The sequence below is a fragment of the Falco peregrinus genome, chromosome 11 (assembly GCF_023634155.1).
Source record: "Falco peregrinus isolate bFalPer1 chromosome 11, bFalPer1.pri, whole genome shotgun sequence".
Taxonomy (NCBI): domain Eukaryota; kingdom Metazoa; phylum Chordata; class Aves; order Falconiformes; family Falconidae; genus Falco; species Falco peregrinus.
Genome location: NC_073731.1, coordinates 7,703,942 through 7,723,262, shown reverse-complemented (window position 1 = coordinate 7,723,262; position 19,321 = coordinate 7,703,942). Strand labels below are relative to the sequence as shown.

Below are 19,321 nucleotides of genomic sequence, written 5' to 3'. Positions count from 1 at the left end.
AACTGAAAATCAGCAGCTTTTTAACAGGTGGTTAGTAGCAGTCTACTGTACTGCTGTAGCAGTCAGCCGGCAAAACCAAAGTGAACTAAAACCACAGGCTACTTCTCTCCCCCACCCCGCCCCCGCCCCACTTCAACATTTCCCAATTACCTTGCACATACTATCAACAAAAACTCTTTAAGTATGGTCACAAGCTGAATTGCTTCACTAAGATTGGAAAGGTGAAAGACATTTCACTGATATTTTTGTGCGCTTGCCCAGGACAGCCCTGGGTTGGTAGTTCGCCAGGTAGAAGTTCAAGCACACAGACATACCCCCCCATTCAGTGTCAATTGCTCATGTCTCTTATTGCTGAGTAGCTTCCAAGTTGCTGCATAATTACAGCCCCAACTCACAACACCCTGGTCAAGTGACCCTCTCCCACTCTCTCCTTTAGCACATCTAAAACATTTCCTCATCTTCTCAAGTTAAAAGCATCCATTTCTTCACATCCTACAGTCTTATTGAACAAACTTCACAATTTGTAGGCGTTGTCTTAATCATTAAGAGTGGGGTCCATGAAGCTGCAAGATAAGCTTCAATAATTCAAAGCCACTAACAATTTCTTCTGTATGGGGCCCACCTGTATTTCAGTGCAAATTTCCTTCTCCCACTAATTTGCAGCACTTGTTCTATTTCTTCCTTTTCTCTGTTTTCCTTTGTTTGCTGTGCCTTTGTCTCTCCTTCTCTTGCTTCAATTTCTTCAAACATGTTTTCTTTGAAGAAGCTTTCCCAATCATTCAGCCATGTCTACAGTTGTTGTTCTTGCTCTTAGTGCAAGCATGAATTATTGGTAAATCCAAAGCCACTTATATATGCATACACACATTACACACGAACACACAATTTCTGCTATTCTTCTCATAATGACTCTGCAGAACAGTTACCATTACACCCAGGCACACGGCAGGGCATCTGGTACACCTGGTGTTATGACTTCAGTGAGGAATATATGTTTAAAAATCATTCTGGAGAGTTTAAGTTTCAGACTGTTAAGAACATCATGACTACAGCAAGTACTTACAATGGATCATTGTACTTACTAATGAACAAAGCCTGTTGAAACACTAAACTACATGATTATTGCTTAATTTCTAGATGTGGATACACCTCATTGCCTCTCTGTACAGACTACACTTTGAAGCTGAAATAATGAACTGCAGTGATTAGAGAGCAGCTTTTAAAGAGAAAAAAAGACAGTACCTTTTTATTAAGGGGGGGGGGGGAACGGGGGGGACGGACACGACACGACTTCAATAAGAAATAGCCCTTTAATACATCATTTTTCAAGACTTGAGCATGTCCTTTAATTATGTATGAACAATCCTTCCAAACTGAACGTGACTATGCCTACACTAGAATTCAAGAACTTGTACGGCTTTTTCCAGGTTCAAGGCTTAAACTCAAATCTATCCAGTGACACAACTGCCTTATTTAAAATCAACATTTTCATAAAACTTGCAAGCTATTGTATACAATACAGGTGTTAAACTTCAGAAGAATAATGTGTTAGTACCAAAGAGTTACCCATGCATTCCAAAAAGCAAACATTTTGGACAAAGGAGAAGAAAGATGCTTTGGAAGTACCAGATTCAGGTTTCTAATTCTTAAGGTGAATAGTTCACATAACTTGGCAACAGAAAACCTATATCCGTTAACACATTAGCTTCTCCCAGCAAGGTTTTCAGAAGGAAACAAGAAAAGTGAGCCACCAGTTGCATCAGTATTAAAAAAAAAAACAAAAACCCACTAACAAAATCCATAAACTATCTCTCCTAACAACATCTTTCCATACCCTTCTCCCATCAGCTACCTTCACACATGCATGAATGTTACATTGCAGGAAATTACGTTATGATACTCTTCAGAAAAAGAAAAAAGCCTTTAAAAGAAAATATAATTGAAAGAAACTTCCATAGTATAACAGTACTTACTTTCACATATGCACCACTGAAGTTTTTCTGTACATATAAACTGAATAAACAATAAACCTCAAGTTTTATTAATACATGTAACCTCAATCTTGCTAAGAACTAGCCCACTGAGGGATACCTGGACCAGTTTATACAGAAGATGAATTAAGGCCTAGTTCAGCAGTTGATTTTATTTCCAGTTTATATGCACATTTTCTTTCTTCCCCAATTCATAGATTAATTATATGCACTCATAAGAGGTATACTGCAAGGGAACAGAATTCAGGATCATAACGTAAAACGCTTCATTCTCACTAATTATACAGGATTTAGCTTCAATATTTGTACAATGCCAAGCAGACTGCTGATGGTGCAGACTATTTACTTAGCTAGTCTGGAAGAAACACTTAAAACTGCAGCTAAATTAAATTTTTAAAAAAATCAAAATGCAAAGAGTGCAAATGCACACGCATATTACATGTTGCAGTATAGGCACTGAGAATTACTAAGTTAAAAAAGTATAAACATCAACTAGAAAGATCCTGTGTCTAAAGAACATCAGAACCCCAAGTGAGGAAATGTAAGCTAATTCATAAACCGATTTCACCACAACCAGAAAGAACCCAAAATCCCCATTCTTAATATTAAATCATCCTCTGTTTCACCAGACTAACTCCAAATTTGCAGCACTGTATTCGTGCCAGGATTGGAGAAAAATTAGACCCAAAGTAGAACAGGAAAATATGAACCAAATAATGTATTTAGCAAGACTATGTAACATAGTGTTGTTGAACAAAAACAAAAAAAAAAAAAAAAAAAAAAATCAAAGCCAAAGCAATATGTCTAGCAAGAGGAATGTCTAGCAAGAGGAATGTTGCATTTGGCCAGGGAATTTTAAGAACAATCCCTTAATCCAGTTAGAGACCATGTTGGGCAAGAGAGAAACTACTTAATTTGCACAGATCCGAAGTGCCTGTCCCCTTTTCCTAAAGCCCTGGATCTCGAGGCCATGCCCTTCCCCCACTCCCACAAGCAGGTCCTTAGCTAGAACTCCCGGCCCCCCAGCTCAGGGCTGGATCCTTTCCTGCTGAGAAGTGATATTTTATCATCTTCTTCATCAAACTCAATGCATGCTTGCCTTGATTCCTCCTCACCTTAAACAAAAAAAAAGGAAAATTAATTCATGAGTAAGTCCAGCAAGGGTGGCAATGCGACTGGGAAATCTAATCCACATTCCAAGCCAGGAACAGGTTTGCAATTCGTTCAAAGCAGAGGAGTAGGCTTCTCACTCCGTATCTTGGCTAAAAAAGGAACATGTCCTAGCTTAGCTCCATCATGCCTGCACCAGCAAATTGACTTAATTGTCAGCAGGAGATTATGAAATATGAAGTGACTCTAGCAGCACTCAGGGGAGACTCCTGAGGCATGGTGCCTATAGCAAAGACACCAAAGAGCCATCCGTCTCACTCTCACCCCCAGGCAAAGCAGAACAGCCTTGGATATCTAAAAGAGGCCAACAAGAAATAAGAACAAAACTTGGCTTTCCTGGGCGATTAGCACTGGCCCAAATAAGATAAAGTGGTTTTAAACACATCAGCACAGCTTCCCTGGCTGCTGGTGTCCATGGCTGCTGAAACCAAAGGTTGAAGCTCACGATTTGAGACACCAATTTGCAGTTATGAGGCTGCATCTGATAAAAGCTCACAGGGGCCTTTCTACGGAGATGTGCTTCCCCTCTCACATCCTCCTCCCCAAGAAGGATAAGGTGGAAAGGGTAGAAAGCAAGACTGCAATCAACACAAGCTGCTCTATTGGGCACTAGCACTAGAGCATGGGAGAGAATGGGAAGGCAACAGAGATACTGCTAAGCTGCACTTCTGGCTCAAGTCCTGCTTTCAGTCTGACTGTGCCAACATGGATGAAGAGAAGCAGCCAGATGTAGCTCAACCCCTGGGACACAGGCACTAAGAAAAAAAAGTAGGGATCTGAAACCTTACATTGTGTCTTTGATAAGAGTATATAACGGAGAGAAATACTCCCATCTGAAAACAACCCTTGTGCCATCCGTCAGGGGACTCTCTCTGAGTTTAAGAAACAGTTTTTATGTTAATCTAATCCATGAGTGGTGCTGGGGACCAGTCTGAACTAGGGCTGCAGCCTCACAAGCTGTAAACTCCAGACCTAAAGAGCCTTTGGGCTCTAAGCCCTACAAAAACACCAAGTTTGGGCCTCCCAAGCAGGTTCGGTTTTGCCAGAAAGGAGGTGCAAAGTCAAGAAATCACTCTGTGGTGCAGCAACCGTGATGCTGATCACTTAGCTCTCCGAAATGCTGGGGTTTGTCATTCAGTAGTGAGAAAAAAAAAAAAAAAAAAAGAAAAAAAGAAAAAAGAAACTATAATTAGCTGGGTCATGGCCAAGATTAGAACTGCTGGTAGGCAAAGCTCTGCTGTTACACAAGGCAAAAATCATCTGGCCTCCAGCATTTGGAGATGCCTTCATCCAAGGGATCAAAGGAAAACTAAGAACTGCTGTATTTGTTCTGGTCCACCCTTCCCCCCGGATAGATTCAGTTGTTCTATTTTTTTTAAGGTAATGGACAAGCTAAAATGAAAATTGTCACAGAATCTCAGAAATAAGAAGCTATGCATAAATTCTGGATTTCTGATACTTTTCCCAATACAGTTTAGTGAGCTCTGCAGGTAAAATCCACCTTTTTTCACTGACTGACTATTCTGGAAGTCATTGTAAAATTTCATTTTCATTTCACAAAGAGTAATATCAGGACTCAGATTTGAAGATATTCAGAACTAGTCAAGTAGTGACCTGGACCACACTGCTCAATGCAAACACCTCCAAGAAGAGTGAAACGGGATAAAAACACAGAGTTTCTCTAAAGTAAGCTATACACCACAAATTCTTAGAAATCAAAAGGAAGCAGGTTGCCAGTTAATATTATCTAGCATATCAAGTCACTGTGAAGACTTCCTCTACAACCTGGGTTGATAGAGTTGAAAGCAGTACCATCTCTTTCTTAAACAAGAAATTATTTCACATGACACAGGAGTACCATTCTCTTGCAAAAGCAATATGGTTCACACTTTAAATTTAAAAGCATTTCTAACGTGGATTTGCAATGCAAAACAATCTAAATACAAATCAAATACAGCTGGTAGAACTATCTTTTTTAGACAACCTACAACTAGGCATACCAGGTATTAACTATTGCCACTTACTACTCTACAGGAGCTAACTTTATAGCATAAAATGAAGGTGCTACAGAAACATACTTAAGTGATTCATGTTCTGCACCAGATTAAAGCTACTGCAGTGTAGACACCCAAGTGCCAAAATTGAGAAGCGGCAGTAATCCTAAAAGTTTTCTGAATCAGTGTTTTTCCACAAAGTTCAACTACTCGAGCACAAATAGTAATAAAAGCCCCAGGCTTCACGGCATCACTGCTGAAACCATCTGAGAACAAGGGCCATGACAACACAGCTCCTACAAGGGCCAAGTAATCTCTTCTTTATGAGACTGCCTGCCCTCCAGCACAGCTCAGGGGAGAAGCTGCAAAGCTCCACATAGCTCCTCTGCAGCCATGGGGCCAGTATTTGGGACAGGGTACCCCAAAGGAGAAAGGAACGGTACCACCCATCTCTCCTCTTGGCTATTCAAGCACACTGTGCAAGTGACCATCAGGCAGGAGATATAAAAATGAATCTTGAACGTTCTTGTCGCCTCTCAGTGAATCAAAGATATACGGGCGCAGTGGTAGCTCATCACTCCACTGTTGTGAAGGCAGCATATAGGGCTTTGCAGCCTCTTCAGTACTAGAATTAATTCCCACATACAACCCAACAACACAGTGTGTTTCAGAAACAACGCTGAATGACGGCACATAAACATACAAGTGTCTATTACTTGCACATGATGCAAACAACACTTACCATTGTGCTTGGATTAACAAGCAAATACCACTTTCGCAAGCCTCCACTGTGCTTTGATGTATATTTTGCTGCCATTACTAATTTTCGTGACTGTGACAGCAGGTCACACAAAGGGGTGTGGAGTCCAGATTTTTAAAGCCAAGATGTACCTTTAACACTAATTTTTAAGCGAGACACATCCTGAATTCCTAAAGAAAGGAACTTCTGGTTTTGCAACAGAAATGTTTTCCTATTGTCAGAAAAGTCAGCTTCTAACAGCCATAGGTCAAAACAAAACCTAAACCACATTTCACAGTCCATAATTATGTAACAAGTAATTTAAACTGTATTTCAAGTGACTAACATTTCTGAAAAGCTTCCCCAAAATCTGTAGCAACTGGCAAAACACTAGGCAAATCTGAAATTGTAACGAAGGGTGGAAGACACAGAATCAGTCTCCTACTCAGCATCTGAGAGATTTAAGCAAAAGCAATGCCTGCTGCCAAAGGAGAAGGAAGGGGAGACAGATGGGGTTAGCCAGACTGCTACACAACAGCATTTTTGAACATCAACTCTCATTACCATTTAGGTGAGTAGGTATCCCATTTTCTGCATCTAGTAAGTTAGATGAGATAAACCTAAAGCTTACTTGTTCCAAAGTAGACCTTCCTCTATTCAAAACTTTATGGCATATGTTTAACTGGATTACATTACACCTAGAAATACTAATTCCCATGCTAACCTTGCTGTATTACTTACACTGAGGTCTCCCTGAGCTAATATCCGTACAAATCCAGAACAACTTAGTCCATGCCCATGTGTTTATAGTTACAACACACAGGTAGGAAAGAGCAAACATACATTTGGACAGAGAAGTATGAAGGGGCAATATTAACACTACATGGGTAATATCAGCCTACTACCTGACAACCTGCTGCCAAGATTTTGTAAGTATTGCAGAGAGAGGAGACTTCAAAGAAATCTTCTCTTTTGTGTCCTAACACTTTGCAATTACTAGACACTTGACTGGTTTGTTTTTTTAAATGCAAAAGCTTGAAAAAACACCATGTTGCATGCCTATCTTCACTGAGAACACACTGCTGCAACTATTGGCTTAAAAACCCCACAATCCTTTGGATAATCCCCCACAAGTCCTGATTAAAAGTGGATTTAATATTATGAAACGAAGCATAATTGTTCAGGACGACCTTGAGTAGTTTCTTACACCACACTGCTCCATCAGCACACTCAAGACGACAGCTGTACTGTCAAATGTAGGATGAGACAGGCTGATAGCAAGGTCCTTCCTAAATATTTTCCTCTCTGAAGTAAAACAGATGCTTACAGTTCTTCCAAACCACGTCTGTCTCCTGTTCTATTTCAAACACGCACTAAATACGCATAATGAAATGGAGTAGGCATTTAATAAGTACAAGCCGTATCGATGGCCTATCCAAGAAGCAGTCCTAGAATACATGCATTTTGTTTCCTCTGCTTAAGGCATTACTGATTTTATGTCCAGGAAAATGAAGGCAAAAAGCGGTTTGACAGTAGGAGTGGCACTATTGCCATCTGCCGTCAGAACGCGTCCACGGCATACCACACCACCCTGCTCTTCTCCCCTGCAGGAAATTAAAAACTGTTAAAGAGAAATCCAGCTTTGCAGGTGTTTTGCCTGCACGTTGCCAGTTTTCTCTAGAAAAAGCACACACAGAAAAGGTCCAGGGTAACCGTGGCATGAAGGCTTAATAACCGCATTGGTCAGATGGCTACAAAAGTCCACGTTACAGTCCTGGAGTACAGGAAAAAAAGTTCTACTAAGGGAAACAAGGATTTTAAGATTTTAAGTTACCACCCCCTCAAAGCACAAAGGATAAAATAAAACAGTGTCAGAGGGCAGAAAAGCTAAAAGAGAAGATGATATAGTGAAAGGTCTAACATTTCACAGCCTGTTACTATTTCCCTTAATTACCGAATACTACTAGAAACCTGTATCACCAGCAGAGCCCACAGCTCCAGCTGCCCCGCTCGCAACGCATACAGTCCTGCTTTTACGGAAACAAAATGTGTTAAGTTTGAGTGGCCAAGCACAAACTCTGATACAAAAAGTTATTTCTAAACCTGACGAGTCACAAATGATGCAAGTAGCACCCTCCACTCTCACCCATTCTTTCTCCACAGTGTCAAAGTTACTTGAAATGTTTTATTTGTGTCCATAAAGCTCCTGAGCAGGTGTGGTGGGGTTTTTTTTCATGAACAAAAATGTCAGGAACACATGGCTTATGTAGACAATTATTGCCCCAGGGAGCCAAGAAATAATCAGACAATAAATGGGTTCAATAATGGATGCACAAAGTAGTAAGGAGAACATACTGGTCTAGGTAAAACAGACCGTGGCCTGAAAGCATCAACACTGACGATCAGATTGTTAAATCCACGTACCATAGACCACCTAGTTAGATTAGGTACTAAAATGTCTGCCTTGCCCATTTTATGTTAGATGTTTAGAATACTAACAGACTGTTGAATCCAGTCAGAGGAGATAGCTGGCCATCTAACTCTGTGCCAGGGTATTTCAAAGAATCACAGAATGGTTTTGATTGAAAGGGACCTTCAGAGATCATCTAGTTCAACCACCCTGATGTGGTCAGGGACATCTTTCACTACATCAGGCTGCTCAAAGCCCCATCCAACCTGGCCTTGAACACTGATAGGGTATCCACAAGTTCTCTGGGCAACATGGTTTGGATGTTTATATATTAGATCCTTGGGTATCCTGCACCCTCATCTCCATTCTACTCAAGACTTCTGTGCCAGCATAGAATAACATGGGAATTTAAACAGCATTGCTCTGAACCTCAACTTGCTGTGTGTCTGGTGCCTCAGTCCACAATCTGTTATTTTAAGGAGCCTTTTGAGTGCGTTGTTCCAATGGAAAGTGTATTTTCATCTCTACTGTTTTTTGGTTTTTTTATGGCCTCTCAGTAAGTCACTGAACACTCACACCACGTTAACATGAAGTGCCTGTCTGTTTGCAGTATCTGGCCATATAGCTGGTTGATCAGCAAAGCTTTTCTTGTAGGCATGCAAGGTTTAGGTCTTCATTCCATCACCTGAGACTCTGCTCACAGACACCACACGTGGTTTGGCAGGATAATGCCCAGGTCCATGTCAGAGGCACAGACCCCCCCCAGAAGCCACCTCTGTCAGCTAAGCGACACAGCTGTAAGCACACAGGAGGAATACACTGGCATACTGAAAACATTTCACTGCAATTACTTCCCCCCCCCCCCCCCCCAAAGCACCCCAGAACAAGGAAAAAAAAAAAAAAAAAATCATTCTTGCCACGTGTTTGCAGCACTGCCAATCCTTTCTTTTTTTGTTCTTAAGTTTTGAGTTATACTAATTATACCCGGGATATTTTCAAAGTATATTGTGACCATCCTTGCTGCAGTACAATGCTGAGCTTGTCTCCTCAGTCTTAAGCTTTTGCCACATCCTTAGACAGAACAGTGTTTGACTGAGACAGCAGCTGAAGTAACCCACCTAAATTAAACTGCACCTCTAGCTGTACTTTTCTTTGCTTTCATTCTCTTTATCACTGTCACTTTACACAGATTTTTAGTTTTCATCCAAATGAGTATCACACTTAAAGGAAACACTGAAATCTATTTACACCAAAAGAAGAGGGCAAGTTTAACCATGCCTACTACTCACCAGCCACACTTAAAACATTATCCACAGAAAGCAGTAATAAACTCACACACAGATGTCATGATTGAGAATGACTGATTCTCTCTACTATTAACATTGACTTTTCTAATGAATAAGTGGGGACTATATATTAATTAGTCTGGGGTTTTACACACGTGTAATTGCACCAACTGTAAATTAACTTGAGAAACCTTTGATTAGCACCACAGTCTGCTCACACTAAAGATGAAAACCAAATTAACTAGAATTTGTTAGCATTATTGGTTCTATTCCTGGAGGAAATTACAACAGTGTAAATTACATAGGCAGATGCCAGATGATGCCATGCAGGAGATTTCAATAAGTTTTCAGTTGCCTCATCTGTACAGTGGATATAAAGCATTTAAAACATGCTTACAAAACATGCTACTAGACATCAAACTCACTAAGAAGCTCCCAGTATAAGCAACCATTTGTGTTTAGCTCAGCTTGGGTGGGAACAACAAAAACAATGCTAATAAATATGCAAACATCCCATGTAAAAATCCTGTAAGCAACTTAAGGCCACATTTTAGACTTTGTTGATTCCACTTTCAATAGCAGGAACATTTGAGTTCAGGGACTTATTTCTATAGTGAAGAGTTGAACAATAATTTCAAATAAGTTCCAGAGTGAGAACTACTGGTCACCATAAAATAAAAAGGGGGAGAGTAAGCATATACACAATACTACAGCTCAGGCCCAGCGACTGACTAATACCTTCATGATATTCAGACAGGCCACTTCTGAAGTAATTTCTATTTCAGAAGCTACAAGACTAAAATTTTGTGTGATAAATTAAGTTGCCAAATGAAATGGATTAGCAATCAGTGAAATTGCCTGATGTCAGTTCTACTCCAGATTAGAATCCATCCTTTTTCCCCACCTGTTCATTAAGCACCAAGTTCAAGGCAACTGCAGTGACTGATTGCACATTAACAAGCTGTTTATGTGGAAAGGCATAGTTCAGCCACTATCTATACTTACGCACTTGTTTAAGCATAATTCACTGATAATATATTTAGCTCCCAGTTTCAATACATAGTACTTCTACCTTGATATGTCATTTTGGACTTGAGAAAAAAGGGATGCCTCAAAATTAAACCATCTGATTATAATTCAAGGTCAAGGTAGGAAAAATCCAGAAGAAAATCTGTTGCGCTCTGTAGTTAAAAAAAAACTGGAGAAAGATACTGCTGTTACACTGTGAAAACACCCTTGCCTCTTAAAGCAACCAAGAGATCCTCTGCTCTGCATACCTCTACTCAGCTGTCGCTGCACAAAGTGCCAAGGCAGTTTAAGAAACCCATGCCTGCCAAACCAGCATGCCCAGCTGAAATGACTCACTGCAGATTCCCTGTAGAAGAAACCTCTTCTTGAACAGCATGAGGTTCCTTAACTAAATTCCAGCATCAGAGCCTAGTAAAAGGGACATTTTTTTCTTCACTAACTTTTTTCACTGTTTATCAGAGTAAGATTTTACTTCCCATTTGTTTTTTTCATATGGGAAAAAAATATTCCCTTTAAAAAGTGATAGTCTCTCCCCAAATTTGGGAGGATTAGAAATGATTCCAAGAGGTAAAAAATTAATTAATACCTTAAGTCAATAGTGATGAACTGCTGCTTAAGGTATATCAGGTACATAGACTCACATATCACACCCACTCCGAAATTGCAACTCTTTATCTACTTCAGATTTTAAAGTTACTGCATACAATATAAACAGCAGCATATTTTCCCTATATTTATTAAAAATGCTGAGGAAATTTAGTATTTACTGCTTGGCTGATACTATAAATATTGCACAATTTTTTTTTTCCAAAACTTACTGACGCTTTTACAGCTTATTTTTGCATTTGGGGTTGACTGCTCTATAAAAACAACATACTCAAAGAAGCCTAAAAGTGAGCAAAATAAGCTCTGTGGCTGGTGGACTAATTCTTTTTGGTTTTCCAACAGGCCCTGAAAACTTCAGTCAGGCCCAGTGTTACTGCACCAGACCCACCTAAGCCATGAGAACATGACATCACACAGCTCAGACTTCGAAGAAGCAGAAGCAGCAGGCAACCAGTCTCCAAGGGAAACAGCATTTCAGGAGTTACAACCTAGGACACACACCACTTATTCTGGACTGCTGCTAAATTAACCACCACCAGAAAGACTTGCTCCCTAAATCCATATCATACCTTGGAGAATGAAGTTCAAAAATACTATGGTAAAGGGAGCTGGCGAGGCGGTATGGGTGGCATTACACATTTTGCAACTTTACTATTCCAGTATTATCAGAAACTATTTTTCTCACATAGTCCATTTGGACCTCAAAAATGCCTTCTATCAGGAAATGCCTGCAGCACGAATAAAACTTGTGTTAAAAGAGCAGAGAGAAAAGAGGCAAAGGGACTAAACAACTCCCTTCTCCCTCCACTGAACACACACATCCCCAAACTCGGCTCCCATGAGCTATTTGGCAGTCAGCTTACTGTGGTTAGTCAGGCTTCCAGGTGCTTGAAGCACTTTTGGCATCAGGACGAAGTGACATCCAGGACTATTTAATTTGTTAAAAAGGTCAGTTATCATGAATTTATGCAGTAAGTACATGCCTCAAGGAGAGCCTGTTCACATTCATTCTTAGAGCGTAATACCAAAAGAGCAGACAAGGATATAGGAGTAGAAATAAGGTTTTTGTACAAATCTTATCTGAATCTTTTTTAAAAAATGGGGAAAGGAAATTAACATAACAGGATACCTTAGGCAAAACATCCAGTTAAACTAATACCTGCCTGCAAGGTAATCAGTAGCAAGGACGATTTAGGGGACCATTATGGAAGGTTAACAGATTTACAGGGGTAGATAATTGACATCGATTTTAGCAAAATGGCACATCAGCTCCCTTTTACAGCTGCCTTCTCCTTCACGCTGCATCTGAGGTTAACTCTCACTCTCTTCAGAAGCCAGAACATAGATCGTCACTAATCACAGATGATTTCTAAGTGGCTGTTTTGATGTGGTTGTTTTGACAATGAGCAAAGACACGAACTTTTACTTCCACTGTTTCCATAGTTGTCCTCTTTTAGTATAAAATATTTGTAAAAATTTTTGAAAAGTAAGTAACATTCAATTTAGGAGAAAGTATAGGAGAAAAGGGGATCTTTCTGTAGAGGTGCTTATCAGTGATACCTTGACATATAGCTATGTAAGATCACCATTAACACCTTTGTTAGCCTATTGAAAAAATTCAGTTATCAATTTAACTGTCTCATTTACATATGAGAAATTCAAATGGGAAACTACAAAATTTAATAGATTTGTGTAATATAGCTCAGAAATTAGCTGGGCTATACTCTGAGTCATGTTGTTATCTGGATGCCCAAAGGAAGAATTCACAGTACAATATCAGCACTACAGACAAGTTACCATACATAATTCTCACACCCCTGCTTAATCAACCAAGTCCATTTACATCTCCTATACCCCTCAGAGGCAGTATTAGAAAATATAATTTTTTGCAAATATGTTTGTATCCAAATCTGGAGACAATTTGAACCACCTGAAACCTTCCACAGCCCCCAAATTTGCATACTATTTCCTTTAAGGCATACTTTGGTTTTTGTGTATGTCCACGTAAATGAAACATTCGAACTGTAAATATCTTCCTATGGCTTTAATTTGGATATGACTTGTTGCACGTTCAACTATTTATTAAAGGACATAGTTAATAGAATTCCTAAATTCAGAAAGTTTCAAGAGGGTTTCTTCCTCCTGCCAGTTGCAAGCCCTGGGTTAGGGAGAGTGTCGGTCATTGACATTTGGGGAGGCCAACATATTTTAACTATAAAAAGAACTTGCACAGATTAACCTTCAAAAAGTCTGTCTCCTATGCCATGTTTGACAGGCTGCATTTTACTCAACTTATGCACAGAAGCTGGTACTGTGACTGCTTTTTGCTTTATCTCTTTGAGGTTTGGCTGATTTTAATTGCAGGAGTAAAACCAAAGGAGTTCTTTGCAAAAGCATCAGAGCGCAGAAACACATTTTTAGATACCATCCATGAGATGCTACAATTTCACTGAAATTGTGTTTGATTTTAAAAAAAAAACAAACTCAATGCAGCACCTGGATTTTTTGCATAAATAATATGGATATTGAACCCAAATATCCTCCTTCTCATTTAGCTTTCTAGCTATCCTCCACAATAAGTTTAAAAGGTTTAACTATAAAAGGAAAAAAAAAGTAGCCCTGAAACCGTAAGCAAATCAAAGGCTTAACTTAAATTTTAATTACTACATTGACTTATAGAGAGTATTTGATTTTTCAAAGCAACTACAGGTTAGTGTTGTAATCTAAGCATATTAACAACTCATAATGGTTAATACATTACACACCTTGGGAACTATAACAGATTACAGAGAAGGGGCTAGAAGAATCTCAAAAATCCACCCATCTCAATGCTCTGACTTAGGACTGCTGCTATGTATCAGCCTGATACAGCAAAGTATCACTGTCCGTTCCAGTAAATTGTTTTGCCAACCTGTAATCTGAATCTTCACTAAGCCCAAATCCAACTCTTCTTAACTTACTTACAGAAGACATCGGTAGAAATAACCTTTTTGGTTTTGGCAAAAGCCTTATAGATACACAGAGTCTTATATCCCTCTTTACATCTTTCAACCTCAGTTACGTTGTGTTGTTTCAAGTGGCCTTTAATCTTTCCCTCTAAATTACGTATCAATATGTGTTGATTTTAACGGGGTTCTATTTTTTATTTCTACTCAGATAGATGTATTTCTTACCAGGATGGCAGGCAAGTTCACAGGTAGATAATGCCATCTAGCATATAGGTTTTTGGACATTTCAAAAGAAAGGGAGAAAATCCCTTTAAATCAAGAAAAGCAAAGTATTCCTATTCCAAAACTAACCTGCAACTGGTTCCAGCCTGTAATTCAAGGGAGGCATATGAACAAAGAAAATCTAAATATAAATTGAGAGAAGCATACTAATATTGACTTACTGTGGAGTAATAAAGTAAGGAAGTCAGAGAAAGCACTACTGGAAATGTCATCTTGAAAGAATAACGGAGAAAAAAAATTAAAAGATTAAAGCTTCAGAGGCCTCGCCAACACAGTGAGGAGAGGATCGTGTTACATAGATGCTACTGTATTGTTTGTCTGTAATTTAGCAAGGCTTTTATGCACCAGTAAACTAGAAGATTAATTAAAAAGTTCTGCATGGAAATACCATCCTCATTACTTGTTGGAGTGCAAAAAAGCATTTTGAGATAACTGAGGATTCCACCTGTACTTCACAAAACCCACTAGCATGTCTCCACTGTAAAGTGGGGAGTCATGCAGAACAACAAAATCAAACAATCCAGGACAGTCTATTTACAACCTCCACACCATATAAGCAAACATTTCAGCATTCTTTACAGACATGAGCCAGTATTTCCACACAGATTTTTACTATAGTAAACACACATCAACTTCGGCCAACACACACTTGGGAATCTCTGCACTTTATTCCATCACAGAGAAGATGCTGCAGCATGTTTCCTTCCAATAAACGGATACCACCAAAAATTGGTTCTTGAAAATGAATCAATACTCCTAACAACTGAGGACAATGCTAGCCAAATACTAGGCGGCAGGGGGAAGGGAATTTCCAGGCTTGGGACACACCACCCACATTCTTTTTGGGGTGGGGAATGCAGGCAAGATTTGGCTGGGGCATGCGTGTAGGGGGAAACCTTTCCAGAGTCTTTCCCAACCAAATTAGCTCCTTATAACCTAATGTACAAAGACATTAATTACATAGGCATTTCCCACCATTGCTGTCACAAGAAGATGCTATGCACAGCTCACCTCAGTTGCAGACCTGGAAACATGGTCACTAAGAGAGAAGAGGTACTAGAACATTGAGTACATTTGGGGTTTTTTTGTTCACGACCAAAAACTCAAAAAATAAAATCTCCCTACAAGAAAGCAAATATTCAAACACATGAAACGAAAATTCAGTTTTCCTATCACCTTATTGTTCAGGTTTTCACATTACCTAGCCCCAAACGGCTTGATTTCTAAAAACAGACTGGAATAATCTGCAGTAACTTACTGTTAGATCTCAACCTTCTACAGTATCAGGTGTGAAGTCTCAGATACTCAAGTAAAGTCAAGAAATATTTTTTTTCCTCTGTAACCATACTATTAAAGTTTCACAATAATCTTTGACACAGGAAAGGCACACAGGATGAACAGATATAATATAAAGAAACTGGGAAAAATACATAGTTTCAAACAGATTTCCACAGTACATACCATTTTTATGCAACTTTTCAAAGTTCAAACTTGTACCATAGTGCTATAAAGGATCTTCACATCATAACAATGTAAAAAATTTAATCACCTACCAGCATTAACGATGGCATCAACCTCAAGCAATGTAATGTCACCTCTATAGAGAGAAACTTTCTCGCCCAGACTTTTCTTCCCTTGCAGATCTTCTTTAGTGTTTTCACCTACGAACCAAGAAAGCAGTAAAAGCGGATTACAAATGTGGGTCTGAGATCACTATTTACAAGACCAGAGCAGGTATCAGCAGTTCCAGTTACACTATTGCTGTCAGACTGCAGCATCCTTCGGTTTCACCTCGAGAGGGCACTGGTAACCCACAAAGATAACAGCATGTCTGTAAAATCACACTACTTGCTTTTTACTTGTTTTCAAATACAAGCTACTATGAAGCACGGATTCCTGGCCCACACTCCGTGTGATTTTAAAAAAAAAAAAAAAAAAACAAAAACAACAAAACCCAAACTGTATAAACAAACACGGTTTTTTGGAGGTAGATCCGTTAAATAATTTTCTTTTGTAACAACAAGGATGCAAATTAAAAAAAAAACACGACAGTTAAGACAATCCTTCTGCTGAAGCAGTAATTTTTCCAACCCAAAATTATTCCAATGTATACAACAACACACGAGAACACCATCTGCCAACAGCCCCAGCATTCAGAACTAGCCCTGGAAGCAGGTAGAGGGGAGAAGAAAAACCTGAACAAAAACACCAGCAAATTTAAAACTTGGAGCTTAAATTGCTCAGCTGCAAGGGGAGAATGAAGACAACATACATTAGTTTTCGTAAGTTTTTTTTTCTAAGCAACGTTATAATAGGTCCTTTATTCTGATAAACTTTTAATTTTTGCATCACCAATTCACTTCAAATTAAGTGAACACTTCTACGAGCATATATTGGCCAAAACCTTAACCTAGTCTTGCATTGTTAGGCATCTACATAATTAGCCAAGGACTAAGGAGAGAAAAGATTGCTTAATTTATTTTTATTATTTTTTTTAATTAATTCTTTCTGACACAAGCCAAGCCTCTCAAGAGGCTTGAGTTCATATATTGGCCAGAAATAGAACTGAATTGCTGAAGTGACAATTTAAGTGGGAAACAGTTCCCAGTCTTCAGAGCAAGTGAAATTTATTTGACAAACAAAAAAGACCAAACCCTCAAGGGAAGATTTGGTGAGAAGGTAGAAGTCCAAACAAATCTGGCCCTTTAGTTTTTACACCAACCTTTTATTTAAATCAATTTCCACCGGTTTGAGTATATCTGCTCAAACTTGTTAGCATCACAAGCAACCAGAAGCAGAAATAAGAAAGTTATATTTATTTAGATCTTGTTCCAACTTCAGCACAAATGACTGGCATCAGAAGTCACTGTTTATTTCAACCACGCCAAAATAACTAGTCTCACTCAATTCTACTTCAGATCGCTATCACGTCTAGTGAAAAATCCATGCTACCTCCAGCAAAAGATATGTTGCCACTGTGACTTACATTAGCATAAAGGTAGCCTTGTGTGTATATTCAAGAGTTTAGTTCTTGTATTTGGCTCCAAAAGAAACTACTCCATTGCCACCAGATCATGCTCAGTGTCTTATCCAAAACAAAGAGCATTTATGTGGAAAGATATGAAGATTTTATTATCATAATAATAACCTTGTTCATCCATTTTTCCACAGAAGATAACCATTGCAGTTAGCTGTTGAATTGTGTTAAAATAAAAATCAGCCTCTGTAACTGATTTACAGAGTCCGATTTGTTATCTGCTTTCATGTTAAATGCATTTTGCCAACAAACAGGACAGTTGTTTTCCCCATCCCTCCCCAGTGAGCATCCTACTGGAGCTCTGCCAAATTTAAAACACACATCATCATCATCCTCCCCCTCCACCTTCTGCCCAAGTTACTGCAACAGTAGTGAACATCAAATCAAAACACATTGAATTCTCCAAACAAACCTATTACATTTAAATAGAAAGCACAGTTTGGATACTATAGTATATGTGCCAGTATGACACAAAAACAAGTAACAAAAAAAAATCCACCAGGAAGAGGCATGGAGAAACAGATACCACACAATTAAAACAAACTTAATTCTCTCATTATCATTGATTTCCGAGTCAGAGGGAAAGCAGAGATGTCCCTTAGTCAATTCACCAGTAAGGTCACCTGAACCCTCTCTGTAGGGAGCCATGCAACACCGTGTCGCGTGCACCGGGCACTGCCTCCCAATTTTTCTATCCTCCACACCTTCACAACTTTGCCTCTAGTTCTCACTCTTTACTAATACTGAATATATTGGAGTGTGGTTCTCTTGAGACTCCTTTCTCATGAAAAAGCATTAGCAAATTCACTACCTTATGAGAAAAAACAAACAACACTCCTATATAATCTATCACATCCTCTTCAGCAAGTCTCTTACCTGCCCTACAATTCTTCGAAGAGCCCTGATGGCCACTGTCTTTAATACAGTTCAGCAGTAAAAGCACGTGCTTTTTGCATTGTACATTTTTGCACTGTAGCCTTCTACATCTCTGATAGATTACCTTTGTTTCTTTGAATAAAAGTCTGTTTAACAGAGGATTTGAGCTTGCACTTATTTTATTTTGTTCGGGTTGTTAAAGAAGGATGCTTAACACTGATGGAAGTCATGGAGAGCCAAATCTTATTCACAAAGACACTCAACAAGTCTACTAAGACATTTCTGACTATAAAAGTAATCCCAGTATCATACTAATAGTTGCAGGAGAGGAGACTATTTCCTTTGCCATCTGTTAGATCTCTGGGGCTGGCAGACAGCATTTCCTAACAAAGTCAAAACTGATACCTGATTTTGGATATTTTCTTCTCCTGTAATCAGTTTAGTCACCTCACCTTGGCAGCAACAGTGAAGGCATTCCTGGTCGTTACAAGTAACTTGCTTCCCACCTCTGTCTCCCATCTCTTCCTTCACCACGCACTTTTTTGTCTGTCTCTCAAACTAAAGAAAACCTGCACTAATTTACTTCAAAGTCTCTTCCCAAGGGAATGATTAACATCAGATCTATAAATAAGTATGGTCAGTCCTCAAATACGCCCAGGAAAGTCAAATGCTCTAGGTATTACCCTGTAATTCATGGTACCATAATTCAGCAAGGACAAACCAGCAATTCCAGGGGATTGTGTATTTTGCAAAGGATACACATCATGTGTACGTACTAGTGCATTAACAAAAAATCCTAGTAGTAACAGATTTACCTTGCACTTGTGGTAACAAGGGAATGAGAGTGTTTCTTGCTCTCCAGTAACAAAATAGCTGTACGTACATCCTCAAGAAATAAACCCTCTGAAGTGTCTCTAGACTCAACCTAAGTTTTTAGAGATAAGACCTGCTTG

General features: G+C 39.1%; 1 protein-coding gene across 3 annotated transcripts in view; it reads right to left on the bottom strand.

The window, feature by feature from the left end:
- MACROD2 (mono-ADP ribosylhydrolase 2) overlaps nucleotides 1-19,321 on the bottom strand; it is an 892,420-nt gene that overhangs the window by 851,225 nt on the left and 21,874 nt on the right. For all 3 annotated transcript variants that reach the window (XM_055816691.1, XM_055816689.1, XM_055816690.1), the window contains exon 3: nucleotides 16,009-16,116. In XM_055816691.1, coding sequence (XP_055672666.1) covers nucleotides 16,009-16,116 — 108 coding nt within the window. The remainder of the gene's footprint in view (nucleotides 1-16,008; nucleotides 16,117-19,321) is intronic.